The sequence below is a fragment of the Dunckerocampus dactyliophorus genome, chromosome 11 (genome assembly GCF_027744805.1).
Source record: "Dunckerocampus dactyliophorus isolate RoL2022-P2 chromosome 11, RoL_Ddac_1.1, whole genome shotgun sequence".
Taxonomy (NCBI): domain Eukaryota; kingdom Metazoa; phylum Chordata; class Actinopteri; order Syngnathiformes; family Syngnathidae; genus Dunckerocampus; species Dunckerocampus dactyliophorus.
Window position 1 is genome coordinate 26,694,148 of NC_072829.1, and position 26,907 is coordinate 26,721,054.

The 26,907-nt window shown below is 39.6% G+C and overlaps 1 protein-coding gene across 4 annotated transcripts in view; it reads right to left on the reverse strand.

The window, feature by feature from the left end:
• Window positions 1-26,907, reverse strand: part of spock1 (SPARC (osteonectin), cwcv and kazal like domains proteoglycan 1) — a 96,601-nt gene that overhangs the window by 26,015 nt on the left and 43,679 nt on the right. For all 4 annotated transcript variants that reach the window (XR_008572998.1, XM_054793115.1, XM_054793116.1 and 1 more), the window contains one exon: window positions 25,230-25,275. Coding sequence is in view for 2 of the 4 variants with exons in the window: in XM_054793115.1 (XP_054649090.1) it covers window positions 25,230-25,275 (46 nt within the window). In the remaining 2 variants the exon portion in view is untranslated. Of the gene's footprint in view, window positions 1-25,229; window positions 25,276-26,907 lie in introns of those variants that run through there.

Consider the following 26,907-nt stretch of genomic DNA (forward strand, 5'->3'; position numbering starts at 1 on the left):
GTATCATATAAAAGCGAGTGTCCTTGTGTTCATTAGGACGTTAATGGCTTGTATTTGAGCCACAGATGGCAACTGTGATCATCAGCTAGTTTCTGACCTGATCCCACAATGCACTGCTGTTTACAAGACAGTTTATCAGCATTAAGTATGCCAAAGATGATCCACTCTCAGTAAACTTGTCATACAAAACCTCCGCCATAGAGGACTGCCAAAGGATACTGCATTTGATGACTTCCTGTGTATTGAAAGTAAGACTGAACCCTCGCAGTAAGATAATCTTGTAATGCAGAGCACCATATGTTGTACCCGAGCTTGCAATCTGTGCAACACACAGAGATACAAAAACACATTGAAAGATCATCTCAAATTTTTAAAAAGTGAGGAAATGGCACACATTTTTTTGCATAAAATAGATATGCATTTCATAGATACAGTATAAGTCGATTTTCAAGATAATAAACTTCAAAGACAGCCCCTATGCTCTGGACGCATCATCCCGGTAAGACATCCTGTCTGCGTATTTTTTCTGTGTAATCGCCTAAAAACATCACAAGAGTTTCAAGCACATTTTTGGAAGTTTTTGGAGAACATGCCAAGACTTTGTGTCGAGGGTGCAGTAATGGCAAGGCTCACTGTGTTCGTCTTTTTATTTGGCTGAAAAACGAAACCGTTGCTCTGAGGAAGTTTGCAGTGTAGCCAGAAAGCTTCAGCTCTGCCTAGCATAAAATATCCCTTTATGACTTGAACGTCCGACAAGGAAAACCGGCCACTTCACCCGTCTCATCTTGAGAGACCGAGTCCGGCAGCCAGCCCACCGGAACCTTTGAAATCAACTCCTAAGGCTAAACCCAGTCATGGCGTTGTTGAAAAGTCAAACAGATCTAGAGTAAGTAAAGCAGTGTCATTTTGTGTTTGGAATTGTAAAATGTTCGGTAAATTAAATGAAGCGCTGTTGTTGTAATTGGCAGTTCTTTGGTCTGTAACTGTTTACGTTTTTGATAAAATAGTCCATGAAGAAAGTACCTCAAACTAAAATGCATTATTTGTAATACTTCATGGATGTAGCATTTGTATGAGGAGGGCATTTCAAATGCTATGCTAGTGGCAGTTAGGAGGAACTATAGTTGCTCAAATGTAAAGAGTTGTAGACACTAATAACCGACCTGTTGGGCCTAAAACACGTTCCCCGCAGCGTCCAACACTTTGGAACCTGTGTACATACATGTATGTGTTTAAAGAAAATCATCTTGTTTGGGATAACCTTTAAATATTGCCCGCCCTTTTGCGTATTCTGCAGTGGTTGCAGCATGATGATACAGCAGCCTTCCCTTCGATAGGCTGCCATATCAAGGTGTCTTTCCATCACTTGGTTATTTGGAAATGTCCTCACCTCCATCTATCAGTGCCAGGGAAAAGCCATCTTATTTCACTTCACTTCAAAATAACTTTATCACTACTGGGGAGTGACAGATGAGTGGAGCGAATAGGGGAAGAAGAGTTACGAGGATGAGAAGGCAGAAAGGTCACGGTGGTGGGGGGCAGGGTGGTGGTGGGGGGGAAGCTTGTATCCAGTTAACTGAGGACTGGAGGACAATTAAGGATTAGTGAGTGACCTCAGCTTGCAGACAAATTGGGAGTCAAGACAAAGCCTTACACGAGGGACTTAACCACACATAAAATACCCAAAGGCTCAGCACATTACACAGAGACAATGACAGACAAAACTTTTCCCTAAACTTCAAAACTTGATTGCATGAAGCTCAGAAAGTTGATGATTTTGTACCTGATGAGGTTTTGAAGATGTGTGGTCTTTGAAGATGGGAGCGCAGGATATAACTACAACGAAGGGTACTGAAGAGAGGGGGCCCAAAAATGTGAGAGTTTTCCTTTTTTATCAGGCTATTTAAAGATGAAGTAAGCTACCTTGTCAGGTAAATCTGCCAATTAAAAAGGTGCAAAATCCAACCTGCAAAGCAGATTATTAAAAAAAAATGGCTATAATCTTGCAAGCTGCAGTTTTATCAGAACTGAGCAAAGCTGCAATTTAGTTTTTTACTGAACACCGGCTGCTTGTCAAGCCCCCTTTATGTGGTTTGCTCAGCTTACAGCACTCATCTTAGGCCTTATTCACCCTCATTTCCTCATCCTCCATGTACCTTATTCTAATGGACTTCCTTCTCATCCATGTGCAGGTGTGATGAGGCATCACACTCCGTGACATGCCTTATTGCAGATCCATTCAGGTCAAGCGAAAACAGTATTCATTTATGGAAATGACCCAACAAGCAAGGGGCAGGAAGAAACATTAGGAAATTGCAAGAAAAATTCCTAAATAGAACGCTTCCTTTTAAAAATAAGAAAACCCAAATAAACACGACTATGTACCCATGACTGATGCACAGATGTTCATTTAGTAGGGGTGTCACGAGAGATTAAAATATGATGATAGTTCTTGTTTGGAGAAAAAGCCAGAAGTCTATCAGACTGTCAACCATTGCATCGCTAATGTGAACGAAAATATAGTAATCCCGTGTTTATCACGGTTATTTGGTTCCAGATCTGACCGTGATAAATCTATTTCCGCAAAGTAGAAAAGAAGATTCCTTCATTATAAATGGAATATTTTCATAGAGAGCATAAAAAACTGTTTACAACGGGGTTTTTTTTAGCATGAATAGATATGAAATAACTCTAGATATGAAATAACACGCTATAGTCACTTTTATACTCGTATTGCCCAATATAGTAGACGTAATAATAGAAAATAAAACATTTTAGACGTAAATATGACATGTGTCGCTTGAGACATCTGTTCACTACTTACGAAGGCGCAACAGCAAATCAGGAGGGGAGCTTAATGTCAGCTGACTGATGTCATAATCACAATCGATGTAATGGGCACCCCTGCTTTACAGGATATGAGCAATGTTTGATTTCGCCGCATGGTGATTGAGAAGTTAGCACGTTGGCCGAACAGTCAGGAAATGACATCTCAGTGTGGAGTTTGCATGTTCTCTGCGTACTTCCCACATTCCCAAAATATGCATATTAGTTTAATTGGCGACTCCGAACTGCCCATAAGTGTGAATGCGAGTGTGAATGATTGCCTATATATGTTCTGCGATAGACTGGTGACCAAAGTCAGCTGGGATAGGCTCCAGCTTACCCGCGAGCCTGATGAGGATGGATATTTGATCTAAGATGGAGGCTATCACACCTGGCTTAGGGTGAGAGGTGTACACCTTGGACTGATCACCTGTCAGAAGAACAGATTTAAGATATCAACGTCACCTTCAAGACAAATGAAGAAATGTAGTGTGTCATCAAAACATCGGCGTGTGTATGAATCGAGACAGAGCACACAATCATTAAATGATATTCAGAGCAAGTATGGCATCCAATTAGCATGGAAGCTGAAGGGGATATTTAAAAGTTAGTACACAAGGTCATAGCAAACCAGCCCATAGGCATTCCAGCACTTTTAACTACGTTAGTGCGACAGCGGTGTTGAATCTTTGCACCGTTTTTTATTAAAGCTGGCTAAAAACATGGTAATTTGTTGTGAAGATGAAAAAAAGTGGTTATAATATTCAACCCGCAACACATCTACACTATAATTTAATTGCTGTAACACTTCAAACAGGACTTGGGGAATAGAGGCACACAAAAGCTGCAGTTGTCCTGGCAGTCAATACCGCTGAAATAGTTACTTGGGGTGCTTTTGTTCAAGAAAAAAAAGGCTAGCGAATATATACACAACATGGGTATACCCTTGTTCTATCTATTCTCGAGCCATGTCCTTTAGGAGCATTGCTTGGAGGCCAATAGAAGAGGCCATGTTGCTGACATGGCCGCCACAGACTAGAGGACCTTAGATTCATTGCTGCAGAGGTGGACACAGGTCAACGAGGTATTTTTGAACACCATGTGCACATGTATGTGCCTTTTTTCCTGCTCTGCAATTCAGTGTTTGCTCTCCTGAGGCTGAGTTTCTCACAGCTTCATAGTCTCAAATTTCATATTAAATAAACAGAGCTTAAACAACCATTCCAGAGAGACGAATCCATGGCTGTTGTTAGAAAAACGAGCATCACTTTAAGGCCTTGACTAATTAAAAAGGTCTTCTATTTTACCTGCGGGGTGGGGATTCTACAGAGGGAAACAAGACAAACAGATGATGAGGAGATAAAATTGCCAGCACTCCCCATATTGTCAATGGCCCTCAGGGTTTCACTGTTGGCCTGTGAGAGCTACTGGAGCGAAGAATGATGGAGAGATGAAAACTGAGAAGGGGCCTCTGGGAGGATGCACTGACAGAATGGCTTCACCATTCAGAAAATTAATTATTGAAAACACAAGCAAATCATATCACAGTGGATGTAAGTGAGGGGCGCAGAAGATAAAGAGCCTGCTTTAGTTTGAATGTCACGGGGAAAAGTACACATCGGGAAAAAAAATCATGGGGAAATATGGATGATTCACGATATTAATGACCACCCTGCTGGCGATATAAACACCAACAAACATACACAATGTAGTGAAAGTGGGTGTGTGCATGGGGGAGGGAATTTGTTGCTGGAGGCAGAGCATTTTTTAAAGGAGTGCTAAGGAAGCAAATCCATCCACAACTCTTTGAAGGCAGCTTCAAAGTGGAGCAGCAAATATGCATTTAAGGACAACATATGCATAGAAGCTTAATTTCAAGTAGAAAATGCTTATTGTGATGGCCTCCATATTCTTAACAAAACCTATTACGCTCAGATGATTTGTGTAAACCATAAACAGAATATGCTTTGCTTGGCAGGAACGTAAACGAGGGGTCAAATTTTGATTCCAACCTGCATTTTCGGGAAAAATATGTTGCAAATGTCACACAAAAACCTTTAAGGTCCTTCGTCATTCGTGACGCCGCACATGTCAATCAAGTAAAACTTCCACAAAGAATTCAGCAGTTCTCGCCTTCAGATATCACGCAGTCAGGTTTTTATGGTGCTGTGGACACAGAGCTTGCAGTGTGAGGGTCATAAAAACAGTCCAGAGTTACATGTTTAATGATTTAATGGTGTTCAATACTTTACCAAGCCTAGACATGCACGGGACTGGCAAGTTAAAAAGTACAACTATATCACTTCATGTAGGCATTATTTGATAGCAACAACACTGTGAGCCTATAAAGTGATACGTGCTAAATCAACACTGGCGTCAACATATTCGCGTTGATAATGTTGATGTGGATTTATGCTGCACCACTCATAGCATATCATTACTCACCTCAGTCTCAGTGGCCAACAACGCCACATAAAATGAGGCACATGTCACAAGTACTTTGTATCACTCTCAGTTTTGTGCATTTGTGTGTAAAGAAGTGAATCAGAGAGTTATTATCGACACACTAGGTTACCAAAGTGGGGTACACGTACCCCTACGGGTATGCAAATTGCCGTGAATAAAAATTAAAAACATTAGTGCCGAACACTGAGATTTACATAATGCGCTCGAACGCCTCATGTGAACAACCACAGCAGGCAGCACAGTGCAGAAGAAAGGTGACAGCATGAAGTTGTTCATTGTTCTGTGTGCGTTAGATGAACAAACAAGTATGTATGATGATGACGCTGTGCAGTGAAAGTGTTTAATCGTGAAGATTTTTTTTCAAGATCATTTTTATTGTGTGCTAGATAAGAGCTGATCTTCTTCGGTGGTACTGTGACTTAGTGCGTTTTCTGAGCTGTGTCATTTGTTTGTTGACTGGATGCACTGACTATGGTAGAAAGCCCACAATTTTGAACGTGTAAGTAAATTTATGCTTTATAATGTTTCTTCTTTGGGCGTTGCAGCCACTTTGTCCGTCAGTCCTTGAACACACCATGTGTGAGACAGAACAAGACTTACAGTACGTGCTGCACAGACAGCCGTGCATTTTCTATTCTTCCTTTCACCTCGTCCTTGTTCACAAATGTTATTGCTGCGTGTAAATGCACAGAGGTAAGGTTTAATAATGTTAGCTCTGTGCTGCTGTGCATTATCTCATGCTATGTGTGCTCATATGGCCATTTGGCTCAGTAATAAGCCTTGTATTGAATGAATTTCCTGGTTGATTTCTGTACGTTATGTGCCTTTGTTTCATAATATTTACATGTTTCCGTGTGAAATTAGTTGCGTTGTACTAATTGTTTCCATGTTGTTGCAGACCAAAGCACAGCAAACGAGCATAAAGATCACAGTTCACCACAGCTTGTCACCGCTTGTTATAAATAGAAACACAAGACAAACCTACCAGGAGATACACACAAGTAGTAGCCTATGTGTGCAGTTGAAAAATAAGACACATGATGTTTTAATATAATGTCATAATATATCATATATTTGATAATATATCAAATATTTTTCATTGTGTGGTTTATGTTTTTTAAGTGTGTAGGGGTAGGGGGCACATGACTTACAGTGAGATGTTTGAAGGGGTACGCAAAGTTTGGGAACCACTGATCTACAAGTTATTAATGTTTACAAAGCACACCTGTAGATGGTATGATCAAACACAATATGGGGTACTCTGACAACCAGGCACAAAACTAAAATCTTTTTTTATCTGCAAGAACTCACACTGTGCCCTCAGCAGCCTCACCAAACAGACATGCATGTAAGCAGGTCACAACGGAGTAAAAAGCCTGTTTTCAGATGTAATCTTGACTCTGTTCAAAAATGGAGAATCTGCAGGAGTTGTCTTCCCAAAAGTCACCATGTGATTTTTACACAGGATGTACAATATAAAGTATCCCAGTATCCTCATAATTTGTTACTTTTCAACTCAGCTTCACTTAAAATTTGAAGATTAAGACTTCTTCACTGAAACACGAGAGCTCATAAAAAGGCAGTGATTTTTTTTGCAATGAACATGGTATACATTCCTGATCAAAAATTTAAGACCATTTGAAAAATTGCAAGAATTTACATTTTGCACTGTTGGATCTTAAGAAGGTTGTAAGAAAACTTTCAAAAAGGAAAAAAAAAAATTGGAGTAAGCAATTTATCGCCGACTGAAATAGGTTGTTCATGAGCTGATCAAAAGTGTAAGACCATAGCTAAACAAAAAAAAAAAAAAACTAAAATGGAAATAAAGTGTTCAAAAAATGAGTAATCGTAGCTCTGCTATTCTTCTTAATCACCTAAAAAATTGGTTTGGGCATGCTTGATTCCAGGAGGCTAGTGGAAATGTTGCTCCAGGTGGTGAAGATGGTTTTGGGCATCCACTGTCTGGACCTGATGTCCATTTTTTGTAAACTTCCCTTGCCAACCATCCCCAAATGTTCTCGGTTGCATTTAGATCAGGGGAACATGCAAGATGGTCCAAAAGTGTGAGGTTATTCCTCTGGAACAAGTCTTTTGTCAGGTGGGCAATGTGAACTGCAGCGTTGTCCTGTTGAAACAGCCAGCCAGTCATTACCACACAGACCAGGGCCCTCAGTCATGAGGGATGCCCCCTGCAACATCTCGACATAGCCAGCAGCTGTTTGACGCCCCTGCACAACCTGAAGCTCCATTGTTCTATTGACGGAAAAAGCACCCCAGATCATGATGGCGCCACATCTCAGGTGGGATCTCCTTGTCATGCCAGTAACGTTGGAAGCCATCAGGACCGTCAAGGTTACATTTTTTCCCCACCGGAGAATAAAGCTTTCTTCCACCTTTCAATGTCCCATGTTTGGTGCCCCCGTGCAAATTCCAAATGGGCACTTTTGTGGTGTTGAAAGAGACAAGGCCTTTGAAGATGTTTTTTTTTTTCTTAAAACCCTTCTCTCGCAGATGCCAGCTGATGGTGACTGGACTGCACTCGGCTCCAGTAACATTTCGGTCAAAGGTCATCCCGTGTCTTGACGGACAGGTTATCAGATCCTCTGGCGTACGGCTAGACATTTTTAAACTTTTGATTAGCTGATGAACAGACTATTTCAGTTTAATTTCACTTGTTTGCAAGAAATTGCTTACGCAAACTTTGTCGCATTCCCATTTCTTCTTTTTGCAGTTTGAAGCTCTACTTAGAACTTCCTCAAAATCCAACAGTGCAAAATGCAAATTCCTGCTATTTTTCAACTGGTCATAAAATTCTGATAAGGAGTATATTTCGACTGATTGTGAACCAGCAGAAATCATTATTATTCAGCCATAGGCAGCACACTTTGTTGTGGATTAATCTGCTATATAAACTCTTGATACTGAGATCACACTATGTTGACATGCAGCTAATCTCACAGTGAATTACATCAAAAAGTGTGCTTTTTTTCTAATTGCCCAATCAGCAGAATACAATGTGCACAATTAGGTCACAATATGAATTTGCATTTTGATTTGTTCCCCCCGTTCAGTTTTCCATTTGCCAACTCTGTTGTTTGCTAAGCAGCCGTCTGGAGCGTTGTAGTAAAGTTAGTGTAGCATGGCAAAAGAACTCATTGGATGCCAGTTATAAACCTCTGCACATTATAGAAAGCAATGAAAACATTTAGCACTATGGAGTGAATAAACCATTACTTTTACTATGGGATTTGTCACCATTTATTATTCATCATTAGAATTTGAGGTCACATACAACTTAATTAAAGGGGATTTATCATGCGTAGTGCATCGTAGTATTACTGATGAAATATATATAAGCTGTGGTCCAGTAATATGTATGAATATATGCACGTTTTTGAAATTCTTCATTGATCTGGATATAACAGGGGGAATTGCATACTATATATTGGGTGTTACTAAGGGGACGAGGGATCGGCAGTTGATCATTCTCTTGATTATGTGGAATTGATTGCTGACTATTTGCATCTTCTAGCATCTGAGGCAAAGTGGTGAGCAGAACTTGTCTGTAACCGGCAGTGTCATTGTGATTGGTTCGAATTTACAAGCTAAAGAACAACATGATGTCAGCTATGGGAAGTTGAGCAACATCAATGCAAACCGCCACTATGGCAACTCTTCTGGACAGCATTATTCTGCTCAATACAACACTGGCATTGACACAGGAGATCAGAACATTTCGCATTGTTGATCAACTGGCCAAATGCCAAGCCCCACTGGGGCCTCTCCGATCAGCCACACTACAAGCAACTATAGCGGAGTACATCTACATTGCCTTATAGTCTATTTGCAATAACAAAAACATCAGAAATGACAGGCTGTCCCATGAGGAGATTTACCCCAGCATATTACTACTTTCAACCCTTAATTTTGTATCACACATTTCACGTTTGCGGCACTAACTGTAATGATGTTAGTACTGAAGCGAACCCTGGAAATAGTTCCATGTTCCTGAAGGCTTTGGCTTTGATCATTCTGTGTGCATTAGCCATGCCTCTATCTGCAGCAGACGACAAACAGTGAGCTTGGTTATCTCTCCCCTCCACACTGACATCTCAGCACATTACCTGAGACAGAGAGCAGAAAGCAATTGCACCAAACATGGCTGGATTACGCCCACAGTTTTACAGCTACTGAAACTGCAGAGCTGAACAGTTAAAAGCTCATTGTAAATGGAGTAATTAATTAAACTATTAAATAAAGTGATGCCTCGGTTTTCGTTAATTCATTCCAAAAAGTCAAGACAAAAACCAAAACATACATAAACTGAAACAATTAGGAAATAATGTAAATACATGGAGAATAATTGCATGCAAAAACAATGTGAAATAATTACAAAATACAAATGGTTGAATGAACATTTAACATTACTTGTTCTTTTAGTAAAGACTCTTGTTGGCGAACACAGCGGAGAGTGGAGAGGTGAGAGAGGAGGGGATCCACACCAACAACTTCTCAACATCTTTGATGTAAAGGTGTTCACAAAGTTACCCCATTCGCAACATTGCTTGATTTCGTCTTTCTTCGCCAGGATGGAAAGTATTGTTGATGTGGCAAACGAACAAGTTTTTGAAACAATCTCATGTGAGCTTGTGCATTACAGGATATCGTAGTATTGTGTGAAGTATGGCGAGATTTGGTGTTCGGTGTGTAATCCAAGATGGTTGACTAAACAAGCAATGCTTGATCCATCCACATTTTTATTAACACCACAAAATTCAACGTGCCAAAGGGGTAAAATACAACAGTTTGTTACGCACAATATTGTAGGCAAAATTATTGGGAAAATTGTCATTGAAAAACGAATCATAATAAACTGGGGTATTCGAATATCAAGCTTTGACTGTAGTACAGTATTTAGTATAATGGTGTGTATGAATACTTGCAGGATTACAGTATCATGAGACATTGATTGTATTTGTTTTATTGTTTTGTTATATTTTACTTGTGTTTTTTAAACAATAATTGTTTGTTTTTATCTTTTTTTAATATTATTTCTACAGTAGTGTGGTGGTTGTTAAAGTGCTTTATAATACATAAAGATGATGTTGTTATTGTATGGTATGATATCATTTCATGTATTGAAACGATGTTAGACGGTGTTAGAGGTCAAGCTGCTGAGTAAACAGTATGGAAAAAAAATACCTGAACCTGATTAAAGTGATTCTTCACACTCACCATCCTGTACCGAGCCAAAGTGGGTTTCGGTCCCCGGGTGTTCATATCTTCCAGATTTAGTGTCTGGCTCTAAAAATGCATGGACATGTACAGTATATATATATATATATATATATATATATATATATATATATATATATATATATATATATATATAAATAAAAGAAAGCTCAGCATTGCCAAAGCCAATATTGCATCATAAAAGTAATAAAAGTTACACTGCATTTGAATTATCTTCACTTTATGTGAAGAGAGAAATCATTTTGAATGAATAATTGATACATTTTCTATCCAAAGGAAGCTCAAATATTTATGTTAAAGCATGCATTTCCCATGTTGCTTGGTGACTGATGTATTGACTGAGCAAGCGATGCTAAGACCCCCTTAATCAACATGCAGTAGACTCCTGATCAATGTTTTAAAATTGCAAAAATGTGGATTTAATGTCAGGTATTCACACTGTCATAATCTCTTGATGACAAAGGCAAAAACGCTTTCTCTCTTTGAACGCTGTCGGATTGTCGAGCTGCATAAGCAAGGCCTCTCGCAGCGCGCCATTGCTGCTGAGGTTGGATGCAGCAAGACAGTCATTTGAAACTTCTGATCCTGACAGTTCTGGAACAAAAAAAGTTAAGTGGTACACCCAAAACTATTTTACCGGCCCTGAGCCAGAGGATCCGATTGGCTGTTTGTCAAGACAAGGGACAATTCTTGGCTCAAATGAAGGTGCCGAGTCCAGTCCAATAACCATCAGATGCTCCAGAGGAATAACGTCACTCTTTTGGACCATCCTGCGTGTTCCCCTGATCTAAATCCAATTGAGAACATTTGGGGATGGATGGCAAGGGAAGTTTACAAACATGGACATCAGTTCCAGACAGCGGATGCCCTCTGTGAAGCCATCGTCACCATGAGCAATTCCCACTAGCCTCCTGGAAACACTGGCATCAAACATGCCCAAAACAATTTTTGAGGTGCTCAACAAGAATGGCGCAGCTGCTCATTTTTTCAGCATTTTGTTTCTATTTTAGGGGAGTTTTGGGTTCTTTTGAGATTTGGTCTTAAATTTTTGATCAGCCTATTTCACTTTAATGCTTGTTTGCAGTAAACGGCGTACTCAAAAAAAAAAAAGTCTCACTCCCATTTCTTCTTTTTGCATTTTGAAGCTCTACTTAGAACCTCCTTAAAATCAAACAATGCAAAATTTAATTCTTGCCATTTTTCACCTTAAAAAAAAAGTTGATTTGGAGTGCATATGTGTGTACTGCTGACATGAATTTCTGAAGACTGTTTCTTGAAAACATGTTAGAATCAACTGTGACGTCTTCATTGCCAGATATAACCTCTGCGGCTGCACGTTGGCCAAGTGGTTAGCATGTTGGCCACAAGGTCAGGAGATCTGGGTTCAAATTTCCATTGGGCATCTCTGTGTGGCGTTTGCATGTCCCGTGCGTGTATGGGTTTTCTCCGGGTACTCTGGTTTTCTCCCACATTCCAAAAAAACATGCATGTTAATTGGAGACTCTAAATCTACCATAGGTATGAATGTGAGTGTGTCTACAGTATATGTGCCCTGCGGTTGGCTGGCGACCAGTCCAGGGTGTACCCTGCCTCTCGTCCGAAGTGGGATAGGCTCCAGCATACCCCCGACCATAGTGAGGATGAGCGACGCAGAAGATGGATGGATGGATGGATGTTTGAGTAGCATCATTGCAGCAAATGCTGAATCATTTACACTTTGTATTTTTCACTTTATACAATGGAGAGCAGAACCTTGCTGTTATTATATGAGACCTGACTAAATCTTCATTTACCTGTTATTCCGACACACAAGGACAGACTCTGCCCCACATTTTTCAGTTATTCAGTCTACAAATAAATAGAAATGTTTACATTTACATTTCCACTGTTCCATTCTTGTTTGACACTGCGCCTTTATCAATATGAAAATATTAGGTGCATTATCTGGTCTTTGATCCAACACATATACCTTCATGACAGCCGTGTTTATAATTCTTTCACAAAGTATCCAGATGGTTTCACATGGTCATAAATATTACCAAATGTCTGCTGTAACAAGGGCAATTAAACAGCAGCTGTGCCAGAAGGTGTTGCTAAGAGCAACATGACATTTCGACAGTAATTGCTGTTGGCAAATAGGAGTTTGGACAAACAACAGTAAACCTCAATATTGCAAAACTTTTTTAGCTTTCACCAAACATACAGTTGGGTACAGAAATATTTGTACAATGACCTTGAATTTGATTTGTGTTCCACCAATTTACTAGGGGTGTCAAGATGCACGCTACACGATAAAAGAGACAAGACGATGTTTTAAGATTACTTTTAAGAAAACTACAGTGACAAAATACAGAGCTGGACAAATACTTTTTCTTACTTCATTGAGTCACAAAACATTGCAGGTCCATTTTGAAATGTTTTATATCTTTGCATGCATAACCTCACTGTTGAACTTTCTTCCACAAATTGAAAGAGAAACAAAAACATTATAAAAGTCAACATAATGACGGCAGTTTTAGCTGCTACTATTAATCATTTTTGTTGATGTATAATTATGTCAAGACACGTGTAAAATAAATTGCACATTGCAGTTGATTAGCTTGACGTTAATGCTAAAGAAACTACAGTTCCCATGATGCCTAGAGTGCTGAACCGGTAAGTAGTGAAATTGATGCTACTTTTACATGTTTTGATAGAAGTCATATACAACGATTGTGTTTTGATCTGACAAATTTTAAGTAACTTTGATCAAATGTAGAATTACAACAGCTTCTGTTTGGACATTAACACTGCGGCAGCTGTTCAACTCCGATGGAAAAACAGCCACAGCTTGTCACAAGCGAGTGGCGCCGGGAACACCGAGGTAGGTTGGACTGCAAAGTTTACAGTGTGCGTAAAGCACTTAACGTGTGGTTCCAATCCTGCCTCGTGCACTGCCACTTCCTTTTTATGTGTATTATCATTCACAGTAGAGATGCCAGAGCTTACAGTATGATTGGCTTCTGGCTGTCCTGCTCTCGCGAGACAGCTTTTCCCTAAATGAGAAATTCGTCACGTTTTAATCTCGTGGCACGACTCCCAGGCCCCACCACAGTAATGAGTTGCAAAGAAACACTGTATGCAGCAAGTGCATACGACTGCCTACCACCTTCTGCTCCTTTCAAACATGAAATATACCTTGTGAATATGGATTCTCACCACTCCTTTGCCTGAAATGCTTAAAAATAGGTTCAATTCCAAAACTGAAGAGTTATTTCCCAACTCAGTGCTCTGCAGGGTTTCAAGGAAGGATGGCACAGACCTTCAAATGCTGGTTCTAACATGTTCAAGATACAAGATGCAAAACAGACACAGCTACACAACGTTTGAAATATCTTTGTAGGTTTTGACATTAACAACATGGAATGACTCTTTGAATATACAGTGTTTGCACAATTCGCAGTGTAGAACCACTGAGAGAAAGCAAGATTATGTGATGTTTTGTGTCAATAAAACAATAAAGCTTCATGTTTTTCTCCTTTTCCGGGTCATCTTTTATTTGTTATGCAAGGAGTTTGTCATCTCTTGAGGTATCCTCACTCCAGGAAATCTCTTAGGTGCTTTCTATTGACTTTGTTGTACATCTTCACACTGTTACCTTCTTAATCTTTGCCACTGTCACTGCCACATGCTGCTATTCAGCCCGAGGGCTGCTGCTAAGACCGCAGGCAATGACTGTCTGCTATCTGAAGTTCATTTAGTCTCATTTACAATGATCACTGGAGTCTCTTGGCTGTGGGGCACAACAGGCTGAGACCAAATACACACACACACACACACACACGCACACACACAAAGTCAGTGGTTTGTTCATCTCCCCTTGAAAACAGTCTGTTCAGCACCATTCACAAACTCACACACACACACACACACACGCACACACACACACACACACACACACACTACGGTCAGATAAGAGTTTCTGGCTGGTTTTGTCTGTTTTTCTTAACCAGAGGTGCAGCGTGAACAACCGTCTGTACCTGCTGGGACTCTATGTACACACAATCATCCCATCTTTATCTCACTGTCTCTTGGCAATTCTATGCTTATCATACTATTTTTTTCATTCTTGTTTTGCTCATAGACCTTTTGCTTTATCTGAATAAGCACAATCCATTGTGTCACTGCTTTTTCTCTCGCTGCATCCCAGCAAAGTACGATCTTCACAAATCACTGAGTTCCCTGTGTGTGTACATGATACGCAACCTAATGCCACACTGTGAGGACTTCTAAAGTGCACGATAAGAGCGTCTCGGATGTTGAGTCATTTTTTATGATGTAGCCAACAAGCCATAAAAATCAGAGGTGTAAACAATGCCTGAAAAACGCCTGGAGAGTGAGCTGTAACACCTTCGCACGACACCGAAATGCAGCATTTGTTCTTGTTCCAGCTCACACTCTGTATACAGCAACACGGCAAACTCACTGTTTGTTATCCCATCCGTGTCTTCTCTTATCAGTTTCTCTCTTGCTAATTCTTTTAGCGCTGTGCGCTGCAGATCAAAGATGGCTATGCCAGAATGTATTGTATTATGAAGCAGACAGCGAGTTAGACTGTGGAGAGATGGACTGATTAGGAAGGGGAGCAGACGGATAGAATATATTCACAGAGACAGAGGTTAATGAGTCAGAGGAATAGATGATCAAATATAAAACAAGGATGGCTGCAAAGGAAAATGTCACATCTACTCAGCCTGACTGTCAGTTTGGAAGCTCGCAAGGCTTTGTTTTGGTAACCACTTGAGCCAAACTGGAGGGGGTTTCGCAATTGACTTGTTTTTTAGGTGCAAGAATTGTTGCTATGGCAACCAATTACCGGCTTTTGTAATCCTCAGTAATGAATCATATGAACAGGAAAAGTAAACACCTGCAAACTGAACGTGGATGAACTTCATTGTTTCCTGTTTTGTCTGCATTGTTACCTCTAGCATCTCTCAGTGCCAGGTTGACTCTCCTTTGCCTTTCTGCACTGGCTGTGATAATGGCTTCCTATTCCTTGCTATTTGCAAGCCTCCTTTGGACTCACCATCCTTGGATAATGCATTGGAATCACAACCTCACAAATCTGTTGGGGCAAGCTGATATAAAGGAAACCAGAATGCACCGTCATAGAATACTGATTTTGGCATTTGTGTTGTTCACAGTACAACGGACATCTTCTGCCAAGGACTCTTCCAGCCCTCTTGTCCATGCATCTGGCTTGAAGGCACTTTCAGGGAAATTCTCCAACCATTCCAGATGGGTCGGAACAGACAGTAAAGGAGATGCTGACAATGGCTGATGAATAAGAATGCAGGCACTGAAGATAAGCGTTATAAAAGTTTGGATGAGTCAGTGTGAGTTTACCAGAAATGTACAACTGAAACATTTTGTTGTAAAGATAGAAAAGATACTCACTGCCGAGGAAACAGTCAAAAATGTACAATTTGACGGTTAAGTGATGGGGATTATTTGACTGTGAGAATCCTGCCGCATTTGAATGGTAAAAGGGAATGGATATCGGACAACAGATTGCTGCCGATGGTCACAGGTAGAAAGAGTGAACATAGCAACAACTGTGTGCTCCAGAAAGCATATGTTCACCTACTGTGCAGTACATCTAAAAATATGCATCGAACTGTGGCTATATGCTCTCATGTCTAATGCAGAACAAGACCAGCCATGTATAATCTTGGATTCAAAACTGAATACAGTCGTCCCTCCTTTTTCGCCGTTAATTGGCTCCAGACCCGACCACAATAAGTGAATTTCTGTGAAGTTGGATTCAATATTAATACATTTTATTAATATTTTTCTTTGAGCATACAAAACCTGTTAATGACTTTCTAAATATATTTTGTATATATGGTATCAAAATTATATTATACCATTATACCATTTTTACTATTATTATTATTATACCATTATTACACCCCATAGTCACCTTTACACTCCTATTGTTGTTTTTTTACAACACATTGCTAATGCGCAGCTAAGTAGTTAGCCTCATTTTTATTTATCCTAAACTTAAGAAGTGTTTCAAACGGAATGGGGATGTAAGAAGCCAAAAACGTTCCACTTCCACACAGAATGAGAGGAGAACTTTTTTTTCACTCTGCCTTACATGCCATGACTCCACGCAGTGCAAAGGTAATCTAATCTAATCATGTCTCATCAGTGTCGTCAGTGACGCCTAGTCACCAGAATACTACATAGAACTTGTTTTTCAATATTTTTTTACCACAAAACTGTGGTCATTTATTAATTAATTTGAAAAAAACGCCACAAAGTGAGGGAGCAATGTTCTAATCGCGATGTAGCGAGGGACGATTGTAGTAATAAATGTGTTGAAACGTATGAAAGAGACCACAAATTCTCGAGCAAGAAGGAACACTAGCGCACAGCTTTATTTCCTTTGTGAGGCTCTTTAGTATTCTTCGCAGTCCTTGCTATTGATAAGTACGATCTCTAACCTTCAGCACAGACAATTGACATCATAATTAGGTAGCATCTACCAATGGAGATTACGATATGTGGTTGGAATAATATAATAGTTGGATCTATATAAGCGCGGAGGAAAAAAACTAAATAACCTTAAATATACCATATTGAGAATCTGAATACATTATATAGTAAATCATCTAAGATGTGATCTGAGTACATCATGTCTGTCTAATTATTCTGATTCATCAGGGATTCAGGCATGTGTCACACACACACACACACACACACACACACACACACGCCTTCTTACAGAGAGGCAGAAGTCCACAAAAACATTACATTTACAAAGGACTAACAGGTTAACTATCTCACACCAGCAAATAAGACTGTTGCCATGGAAACATCAAAAAAGTGGATGTGTTACTTGAGATGTATCCAAATGTGGAAGTGTTGAAATACAGTATGCATGTGTCACATATCATTTCAAGAACAGCAAAAGATGCTGAAGTAAGACAAATTAATTCATTAATTCATTTTCTACTGCTTATCTTATCCCAGCTGACCTTCAGCGAAAGGCGGTGTGCACCCTGGATTGATCGCCAGTCAATCACAGGGCACATACCTCGGTTAGCGTCCGCCTCGGTTAGCACTGAAAAGTTGCGCCACAGTGTTGACTCGCTTTGTGTGATTCTCCGGTTAGCGTACAATATGCCGCGCGTCTCGTTGTGTTGCTAATGTACTGTGTGAGTCCAACTGTGCTCTTAATGCATTTATAGCTATACATAAACATAATGCAACCAAAACCAGAAGTGATGTCGCCCGTCTAATGTTATCAGCGATTGACTCTCATCAATGTTAACACAAAATTTTGAACTGAATTGCCACTGTTCCCAAAGACGCAATGTGGCAGTGAGATTAACCCCCATGTTTTCAGTCATGTCAAGAATCACATCAAAAACTGCACTTTAAAAAAAAAAAATGTTTACCCATCATCCGCAATCCTTATGTGAGACATGAACACACGCCTTTCCCTATTTCTGTTTGCTCTAAAGAGAGAAAAACAGCTAGCATGAGGCAGCTAACAATGCACATAAAGGGACTCACCTATTTCAACTATAAAGCCCTCTAAAAAAAACATTAAAAAAAACAAACATCAACAGCTGTTAATTATTGCTGTTGTTGGCGGAAGTAGCGTTAGTTGCTATAGCCTCTGTGAAAATACTGCACCCAGGAAAGAAATTCCGGTAATGCTTAAAATGAGCAAAATATTCAAAGCAAGCAAAATACGATGTATTGCATGTTATCATGAATGTGCCTGTTATTACATGGTCACAGCCGATGTTCCCCATATTTTTTCAAGTATCTGAGCGTACACAAAAACGACCTGAGCATTCTTTGGACCTCTGTGAGCGGCATCAGACGTACACACTGAAGTATCGCACCTGTCATAAACTTGAGAAACCTGAGAACTGAGAGCTTCCATTTTGTCATATTTAGTATATGACTGGTTTCAAACAGACAGCGAGGAGAATTCCACAATTTATTCTCAACCTTAGACAAGACAAGCCATGGTCTTATACAATTAACCATCTGAAGCTTGTAGAAAACCCCTAGTTTATCATTTCATTTTCCATTTCTTTTCTTTTCAGAGGGTGAAAACCTTCAAGTTCCTTGGCACACACATCAGCGAGGACCTCACCTGGTCTCACGACTCCCAACAAATTATGAAGACGTCCCAAAGGAGACTGTACTTCCTGAGGAGACTGAGGAAATTTGGCATGTCCACTAAAATCCTTAGTTGCTTCTACAGATGCACTATCGAAAGTGTCCTTACCGCCTCCATCACTGTTTGGTACGGTAACTGTACAACACGTGATAGGAAGGCACTCCAGCGGGTGATCAAGACCTCACAGAACATTGTTGGGGCAGCCCTCCCCTCACTGCAAGACATTTATAAAACTAGAGTCCTACGAAGAACAAACAACCTCATCAAGGACAGCACACATCCACAACACTCATTATTCACACTCCTACCGTCAGGCAGACGCTACAGGAGTTTGAAGTCCAGGACCACAAGGCTGGCTAACAGCTTTTACCCACAGGCCATCAGGCTTCTCAATGAATCACTCACACACGCCGCACGCAACACACACACACACACACACACTCATAGCACTTTATTTATTTATTTATTTATTTGTATTAATGTCTCTTCTGTTGTTGCTTAATTGTTGGTATTTATGTTTCTTATGTTCTTATTCATTCTTTCTTTTTTTGGGAGAACGGAACAAGAATTTCATTGCATAGCAGAACTACCTGTTTTACTGTGCATATGACAATAAAACTCTTGAATCTTGAATCTTGTTTTCCATTTACGTTGTTAATTAGGTAGACTTCCGTTTCCTTATTTGACTTTCACTTTCTGTTTCAAAGCAGCCTTTTGTGGCACTATTTTGTCCTGCAAATTTACTTGAAATTGATACCATATTTGTTGCAAATGTTTACTTTTACTTTTCTGTTTGCACATAGCCCGACGGCCAGTCCACCTTAAAAGAAACATTTTTTTTTTTTTACTTTGACTTGGTGAGTGGATGTCATTCATTTATCCCTTTCATTCATCATTTACATTTTCGAATTCTTTCAAATTGCATGTAAAACTATAATTCTAAAGCTATAAAAACCTGTTTTGTGTTAACATTTTTGGCTTCCTGTAATTGGATTTACATTATTTCTTATGGAAAAAAAATTATTCGGTTAATGTCTGTTTTGGTTAGAGTCGGACCTTCTGGAACGAATTAACAGCGCTAACCGAGGTTCCTCTGTTTCGCCAAACAACAATTCACTCTCTGAATAGATGTTCTATCTGTTAAGTGATTTTGGCACATTAACACTAATCCTATAAGGCTTTGGAACATTTTGTGTTTGCAAGTTCTGTTTCTGAAGGAAACTGTATGCAAGAAATTTAAGACTAACCATTCGATTTACTAACAAGGGATTTCACTGCTTGTGTTTCAGTAGCACCAACAAGTCAATTGTGATCCAACTGGTTTTGTTCATTAGATTCTACAGAGAGAAGCATTAATCACCGAGTGATTCATCAAGGGGCTGGATTTCCCTCCATCAACCTTGCAGCTACTGATTAGTCTCCAAGGGTGACAAGTGATTCATTAGTCAAACTCAGATCAACAGGCGGTGACTGATACCAGTATCCTTTAAGGCAGTGGTACCCAACTTTACACCAACATCCCTGGTCTCAGCCGTGAACCTGTGCAAGAGCTACCCCCCCCCCCCATCCAAACCAGAATATATACAAATATAAATATACTGTATATATTTTGGGGACTGGGATCCTGGCTAGAGCTTGCGGGATGCGTGCGGGCGTGGTCAGCGGTCAAAATACGTGCCCGTGGGTCGACTGTCTGGAAGAGGAGGGCATTGATGGAATAATACATTTTTTTCCCCTGATATTCTCGCGATCGACCGACAAAATCTCAAAGATCAACCAGTACCTTGCGATTGACGGGTTGGTGAACCCTGCTTTAAGGTGTACTGACGTCCCTCAAGTACCGTGGTCAGACTTTACATTTTAATTAGAATTATGTGGTATTGACCACACACACACACACACACACACACACACACACACACACGCCTGATTTTATGGCACAGCAGTGCACACAAATTGTGTTTTCTCAAATTCAGCCTCTATTTCACCGTGTAGTCAGTGATTTACAGTGCAATTCATCAAAAGTCCAGGCACTCCTCAGACAGATAAATGTTTGTCTGGCTGTCTTTTCGGCACTAAACAAAAGAAAGAAGTCTAGATAACTTGATTTATTGCAATACTTAATAGTTTGTGGCTCGTTTTGGCTTTGTGGAAGACAAGGACTCAAGACATTTTTTTTCAAAATTACGTCTTGTTTCCCAAAGACACTTATGCTCTCGATGGTTGTGAGAGTTGGACGGGCAGATTGTCCCACACCAGCTGGGCGGAAATTAACCTCATGAGAAGTAATTCGAGCCCTGAAAAGTACCAAATGTTCCCAAATTGTCAGAATGACTTCCATTTTTCATTTGCTGCCCCCTACTTCTTCTATCCATTATTCCCTAGTGTACTGTTTGCATAAGAGTAACTGCATGGTAGAATTGTCAGTGTGCCAGTCGCAGAGCGTTCATAGCTCTGTGGCCGGGGAGCCATTGTGGCACTGCAGTAGAATGGAAAAATGAAATGATTCTTTATGTTTCTGCACACTGGACACGTGGATTACTGCAGGCATTGCTCAGTAGAGAGTGGGAATAGGGCTACAAACTGGAACTATTAATGCTGCACTTCAGGCATCGAGGAACTTTCCTTTACTAAAAAATACAACAATTCACAGGGTTCAAACTTCAAACTGTTACTGCTGAACTTGTCTGCATTGTCGCACAAAATTATTTTAAACATTTATTTGAGAAGTTTTCAGTTTTAAAATGACCAACGCTGGTTTATGCTTTGCATTTTATTCCCTTACTGTATTGGAAATGAGCTGAACCGTGACCTTAAAACCGACGTACTCGGCGTAGTGTTACACCCACTCTTGCTATGGAGGAGAGGTGTGGACTCAAGTCATGCGACTTGGACTCGAGTCATAATTTTGATGACTTTGGACTCAACTTGGCAATATCATCAAAGACTTGCAACTCGACTGGACTTTGACGTCAATGACTCGAGACTTAAGTATTCAACCAACGTGACCACTGTTACATCACTTCCAGCAAGAAAAAGGTTGCCACAGAACTGTCCTCTTTTGCTCTGTCAGACTGACAGATAGCAATCGAGCGAAGGCTGGCAGCGACTTTCTGTTAGTGCTTAGCAGTGAAAAAAGCAAAAATTATGGAGTTTATGGTTGTGGACAACGAGCCGTTTTCGTCCGCTGTGCACTTTATTTTTGGCTACGCGGGGGTCGCCAACCCTCCAAGAAAATGTCTGATTTTTCCAAGGACAGATTTTTTTGTCTTCTCTGGCAACAATGCTGGCTTACCTACAGTATATGCTTGACATGTGGCGAGAAACAACAACAAAAAAAAAACGGAAAGACATTTTCAAAGCAAGCACCCATTGTCTTAAAAGTAGTAATTTATTTCAAACTAGACCTACACGTGTAAAAGTGGTCATCCCAGCAGCACAGGCCTGCACACGCAGGGCTCGAACCGGCGACCATATACAGTAAGTCCACTGATTGATAATGAATTTGAGCAGCGTAAGTCGGCGAGCTAAAAGGAAAAGGATGTCGAGTCACTGTGCTGCACATAGCCAGCCTTTTTAAATATCGACGATCAGCCAGAACATTGTAATCGGTGCACCCCTACCAGCAAGTGAAATGTGAACGCTACGGGGACCAAAGACAGACCAAATTCAAATTACAGCAACAAGCAAGCCAAAGTTATACATATGTGCTCTCCATCTGTGTGCTTGACAACGGTGCTCTTTAAAGACAACACAACACAAAAAGAGCAAAGAGCAACAAACCTTCAACTTTTAACTCACCGTGCAACAATAATCCCATGCTCACTAAATGAAATAAGATGCATATGTTTCCTTGCTTTATGCATATGTTCAAAAATACCAGTCTGAATGTTGCGCAAACCGCACCAAGTGTCATTTAAAAAAAAAAAAATGTTGGTTTGGACCAGAGTACCGAGCCACGAGTGTGAACACAGCCTTAGTCCCTGGTTATACGGTCTTTGAGAAACTACAGTGTAAATCTGGGATTTTCATTGATTCAAGAATATTCTTCTTAAGCACATTATTTACAAGGAGCAGGCCCAAATAAATCTTCACAACACGTGTTTCCCTAAAGAATTAGCGTTATTGTGCTTGAATAAGTATCCCCACCAAGTACTGTTTGTTATGCTGCTCAGAGAGGTGCAGTCCAATCGCTCCTGTCGTGTGTGGGTGTGTCACGGAGAATGAGCAAGTGTTTGAAATAATAGAGTTTAGCAAAGAGTTACAAAGGTCTAAGAGCATTACACACTTCAGGTTGATTGATATCGCAGACTTGACTGTGCTGCAGTAGTAAGCTTGGAAGCACCACATGTGAATGGGCTTTTGGTGCGGGGCATGCACGCACAGACACACATTTGGAAAGCACTTTACCACAAGCTCATTTGCATAAACTGCATTAATGTGAATGACATTTAAACTGAAATAAACATTAGAGACTGTATTCACAGAAAAGTGACACTAATGCTTAAAGAACTTTGCAGTAAGGGATAATTGGGTTGATTATACAGTTGTGAATTACATTTAAGCTTTGTTGAGTACAAATTGACAACACTCTATGTGCCTTTGTTAACTTGCTTACAAAGACTTATTCAGAAGCTTAAAAAAAGTCGAGTGTGTTAATGTGTGTATTTAGCAGAATAGATTAAAACAACCTTGACAGTGTTGGCGGATAAGAGTGGAACAAAGATTTCTACACGACTCTGGACAATGTTATCTCTAATGCTAACACTTTAGATCAGGGGTGTCCAAACTTTTTCCACTGAGGCCCACAGACTGAAAAATGAAAGGATGCAAGGGCCACTTTGAGATTTTGTAAAGCAACACGTGAATATGCTTAGAAGCTACATATATATTTCAAGAAAAACCTGCATCTCAGCTACAGCTGCATCTACAGCCCCCCCTCGCTCTATTGCGTTTTTTCACAAATTAATGAATCAATAAATGATCGCGGCTTCGTGGTTGACAATGGCGTATTATTAGTGAGAAAATATCGAAAGACTAAGGTATGTGTAGTATTCTGGCTAGGAGTCAGGACTGTTCCATTATTGAGACATGATATTAGATGACCGTCACACTGCATGGAAGAAGTTCTCCTCCCATTCTGTGTGGAAGTGATACATTTTGGGCCTCTTTGTCCTTCTCCCCCACTTTGTTTTAAACCCTTTCTTAAGTTTAGAATACAGCAAATAAACTGGAGGCTAACAAGTTAGCTTGCTTGAATGTTTGAAGCCATGGCCGTCTCTTGTGTCTCTGCAGCGATCCTGTAGCCTGCGCATTACAATGTGGTGCATATAGGAGTGTAGGGGTGTTATTTTATGTCTACAGGGCTCTAATATGGTAAAGATTGTATTTAGAAAGGCATAAACAGGTTTTCTATGCTCTAACTACAAAAATGTTCCATTTATAAATATTGAATCCTACTTCAAGGAAATTCACCTATCGCAATCCAGTCTGGAATCAGTTAACTGTGATAAACAAGGGATGACTGTTCAGGTAAAAAAGCGTATTATTAGTATCAACTTCGCTCTTTGCTCTTTTTTTCCCCCATTTTTTTTTTAATTTTCCGACTATTTCAACTTTCTTCATAAATCTTCGTCAGTTTTCTTTTCGTAAGGTTATGACTTGGTCCCACAAGATGTTTACTTTGTCCATAATATTTGTACTTTATTCCCATAAAATTATAACTTTTCCCCTAATAGCATGACTTAAAAAAAAAAATAAAGTTTTTGTCTCTTAATATTTCAGCTAACATATTTTCTTTAATATTTCAACTCTATTGTTCGTCATAAGATCACAAGTTTATTCTCCTAAAACTACAATTTTTTTCTCACCAGAAAATGACTTTTTTCTCTTAATATTTTTTCTTTTCTCTTTTAGATTTTATTCTCCTAAAATTACAGCTGCTATTCCATTTCGGCTGTCCCCCCCCCCCAGCTCTTTCCACTTTCTTCTTGTAAAGTTTCTTCTCGTAGTTCTGACCTTATTCCCATCAAAATATTTTGACTTTATAGTCATAACATGATAACTTTTTCCCGCAACCTAATCTTCCAAAAACTGCAACTTTTTGTTGTTTTTTTCATTTCTCATAATATCACCATGTAAAAAACAAAACAACATCTTCTTTAATTTTCAACTTTATACTACTTAAATTATGTTTGCGGAATAAAATAACCCAGCAAAATGGCTCCTGTGCCGCACTTTGGACACCCCTGCTTCAGATGTACTAGTATGCTTAAGTTGGTGATCCAGGGTTGCTATGGCAAATGACAGATGCTTTTGTCCATATAACCATCTTATTTAATTCAGTGGGGCATCAAAATGTAATTAATAGTTTGCTCTCCCAATTAAGCGATCTAGGACATTTCGTCAAATGTGTGCTGTAATCAGAAACTGTATGAGGCATCTTCAAATCATACATGCCTTAATTATTCATGAAGTTCACATGAAGACTCACCTTGCTCTAGAGACCTCGCAGGAGCCCAGCTTTTGAAGTAGTCATCCTATTTTGAAGCACAGCATGAGAAACTGGGTTAGAACTTGTGTGTGAGTTTACAGTAGTTTTATAAACAACCAAACAGCCCAAATACTCAAGCGGATGTCTGAATAAATACCAGACCACAGTTCTTCTTTTTTTTGTTCTCCTACAATTTAAAATTAATTGGACGCTTTAAAAGTGGGACAGACGTTTTCTAAGAAACACAAATGAGTAAAAATAGCTTTTCTGGGGTACACTCTTTTTTAGCCCTAATGACTTTCGACAGATCCACAAAAACACCAGAACCATAATGACGTAAACATTACCTGCGCAAACAACGGTGAGCATCTATAGCTAAAATGCCTGGGCCAAAAAGCGCTTGCAAGTTTGGTTGTACGGTACTCCCTCGTTTATCATGGCTTAATTGGTTCCAAACCCAGCCGTGATAAGTGACTTTTCTCAAAGTAGGATTCCTTCTTTATGAATTGAATATTTTTGTAGTTAGAGCATCCAAAACCTTGTAAATACGGGGTTTACCATTATTAGAGCCCTCTGGACATGAGCATGACACCCATATCGTCACCTTAGCACTCACATTACCCATTATAGTAGACATAGTCAGACAAAATAAACCATTTACGACATAAATAAAAGTCATGTTTGTGTGTTTTGCAATAAATGTGGTCCGGACGTGTGGACAGGAAGTGGCGTCAGTGGTTCAGAGTTGAGTTTTAGCTGTATTAAGACGGCAACAGTAGCCCGTCTTATTATTATAATTGTTATTACTATTATTATGTTGTTATTATTGTGCCTGTTATGCGATAATCCAAACTTGCAATAAAATCCTGTTGTTCCAGCGATCAAGTCTCATCTACTGACCACTAGTGTCAGTGTAGAATACGGCATCTCACAATCTGAATGTATCATCATAATGCCTTATATTTGCATTTTAGTTGGAAATTCTTCTTTTTTTCATTCTTTTTTTTTTTTTTTTTACTGTTCCTGCACTCTGGAGTAGATAGATGTTAACCGAGGTACCATTGTACTCAAAAATCTTTTTTTTTTTAAATAAATGTTGTTGGTGCACATTTTCTGTGTTCTGTATTGCTGTGATAATTATTACATTTTTTTGTGAATTTTATTTCATATCGGTGAGTTTTTTATCATCACGTTTTAATCTCGCGAGATCTCGTGACACGAGACCCCTGACAATTACCAATTCAAATCCCTTTTTGGCCCATTTTTCAGCTTGGAGTTGGAAAATATGCCAAATGATGAATACATGATGAAAATATTCACAAATAAGTGAGACATTTTTGGAGTCAACTTAAAAGTTGATGAAGCGGTGCTTGTATTACCTCTCTGCTCCACAAATTCAACACATTTTAGGATGAAGTGGAACACCAAATGAGCCAGCCTTCAACAGCTTTCTAACGTTTCCTGACCTCACTAATGCTCATGCGGCTGATGAATAAATCCCATCAGGCATGAACAATATTATGATCCAAACCACTGAAGACAGTCATCCCAAAATATATATTCCCTTCATTACAGAATATGATGAGAATTCACCTGAAACATTTATTAAAAAAAATGTGCGATAGCCGACTGATAATCATAATCATAAAAATGGTAAATGTTAATAGACATTGCTAAA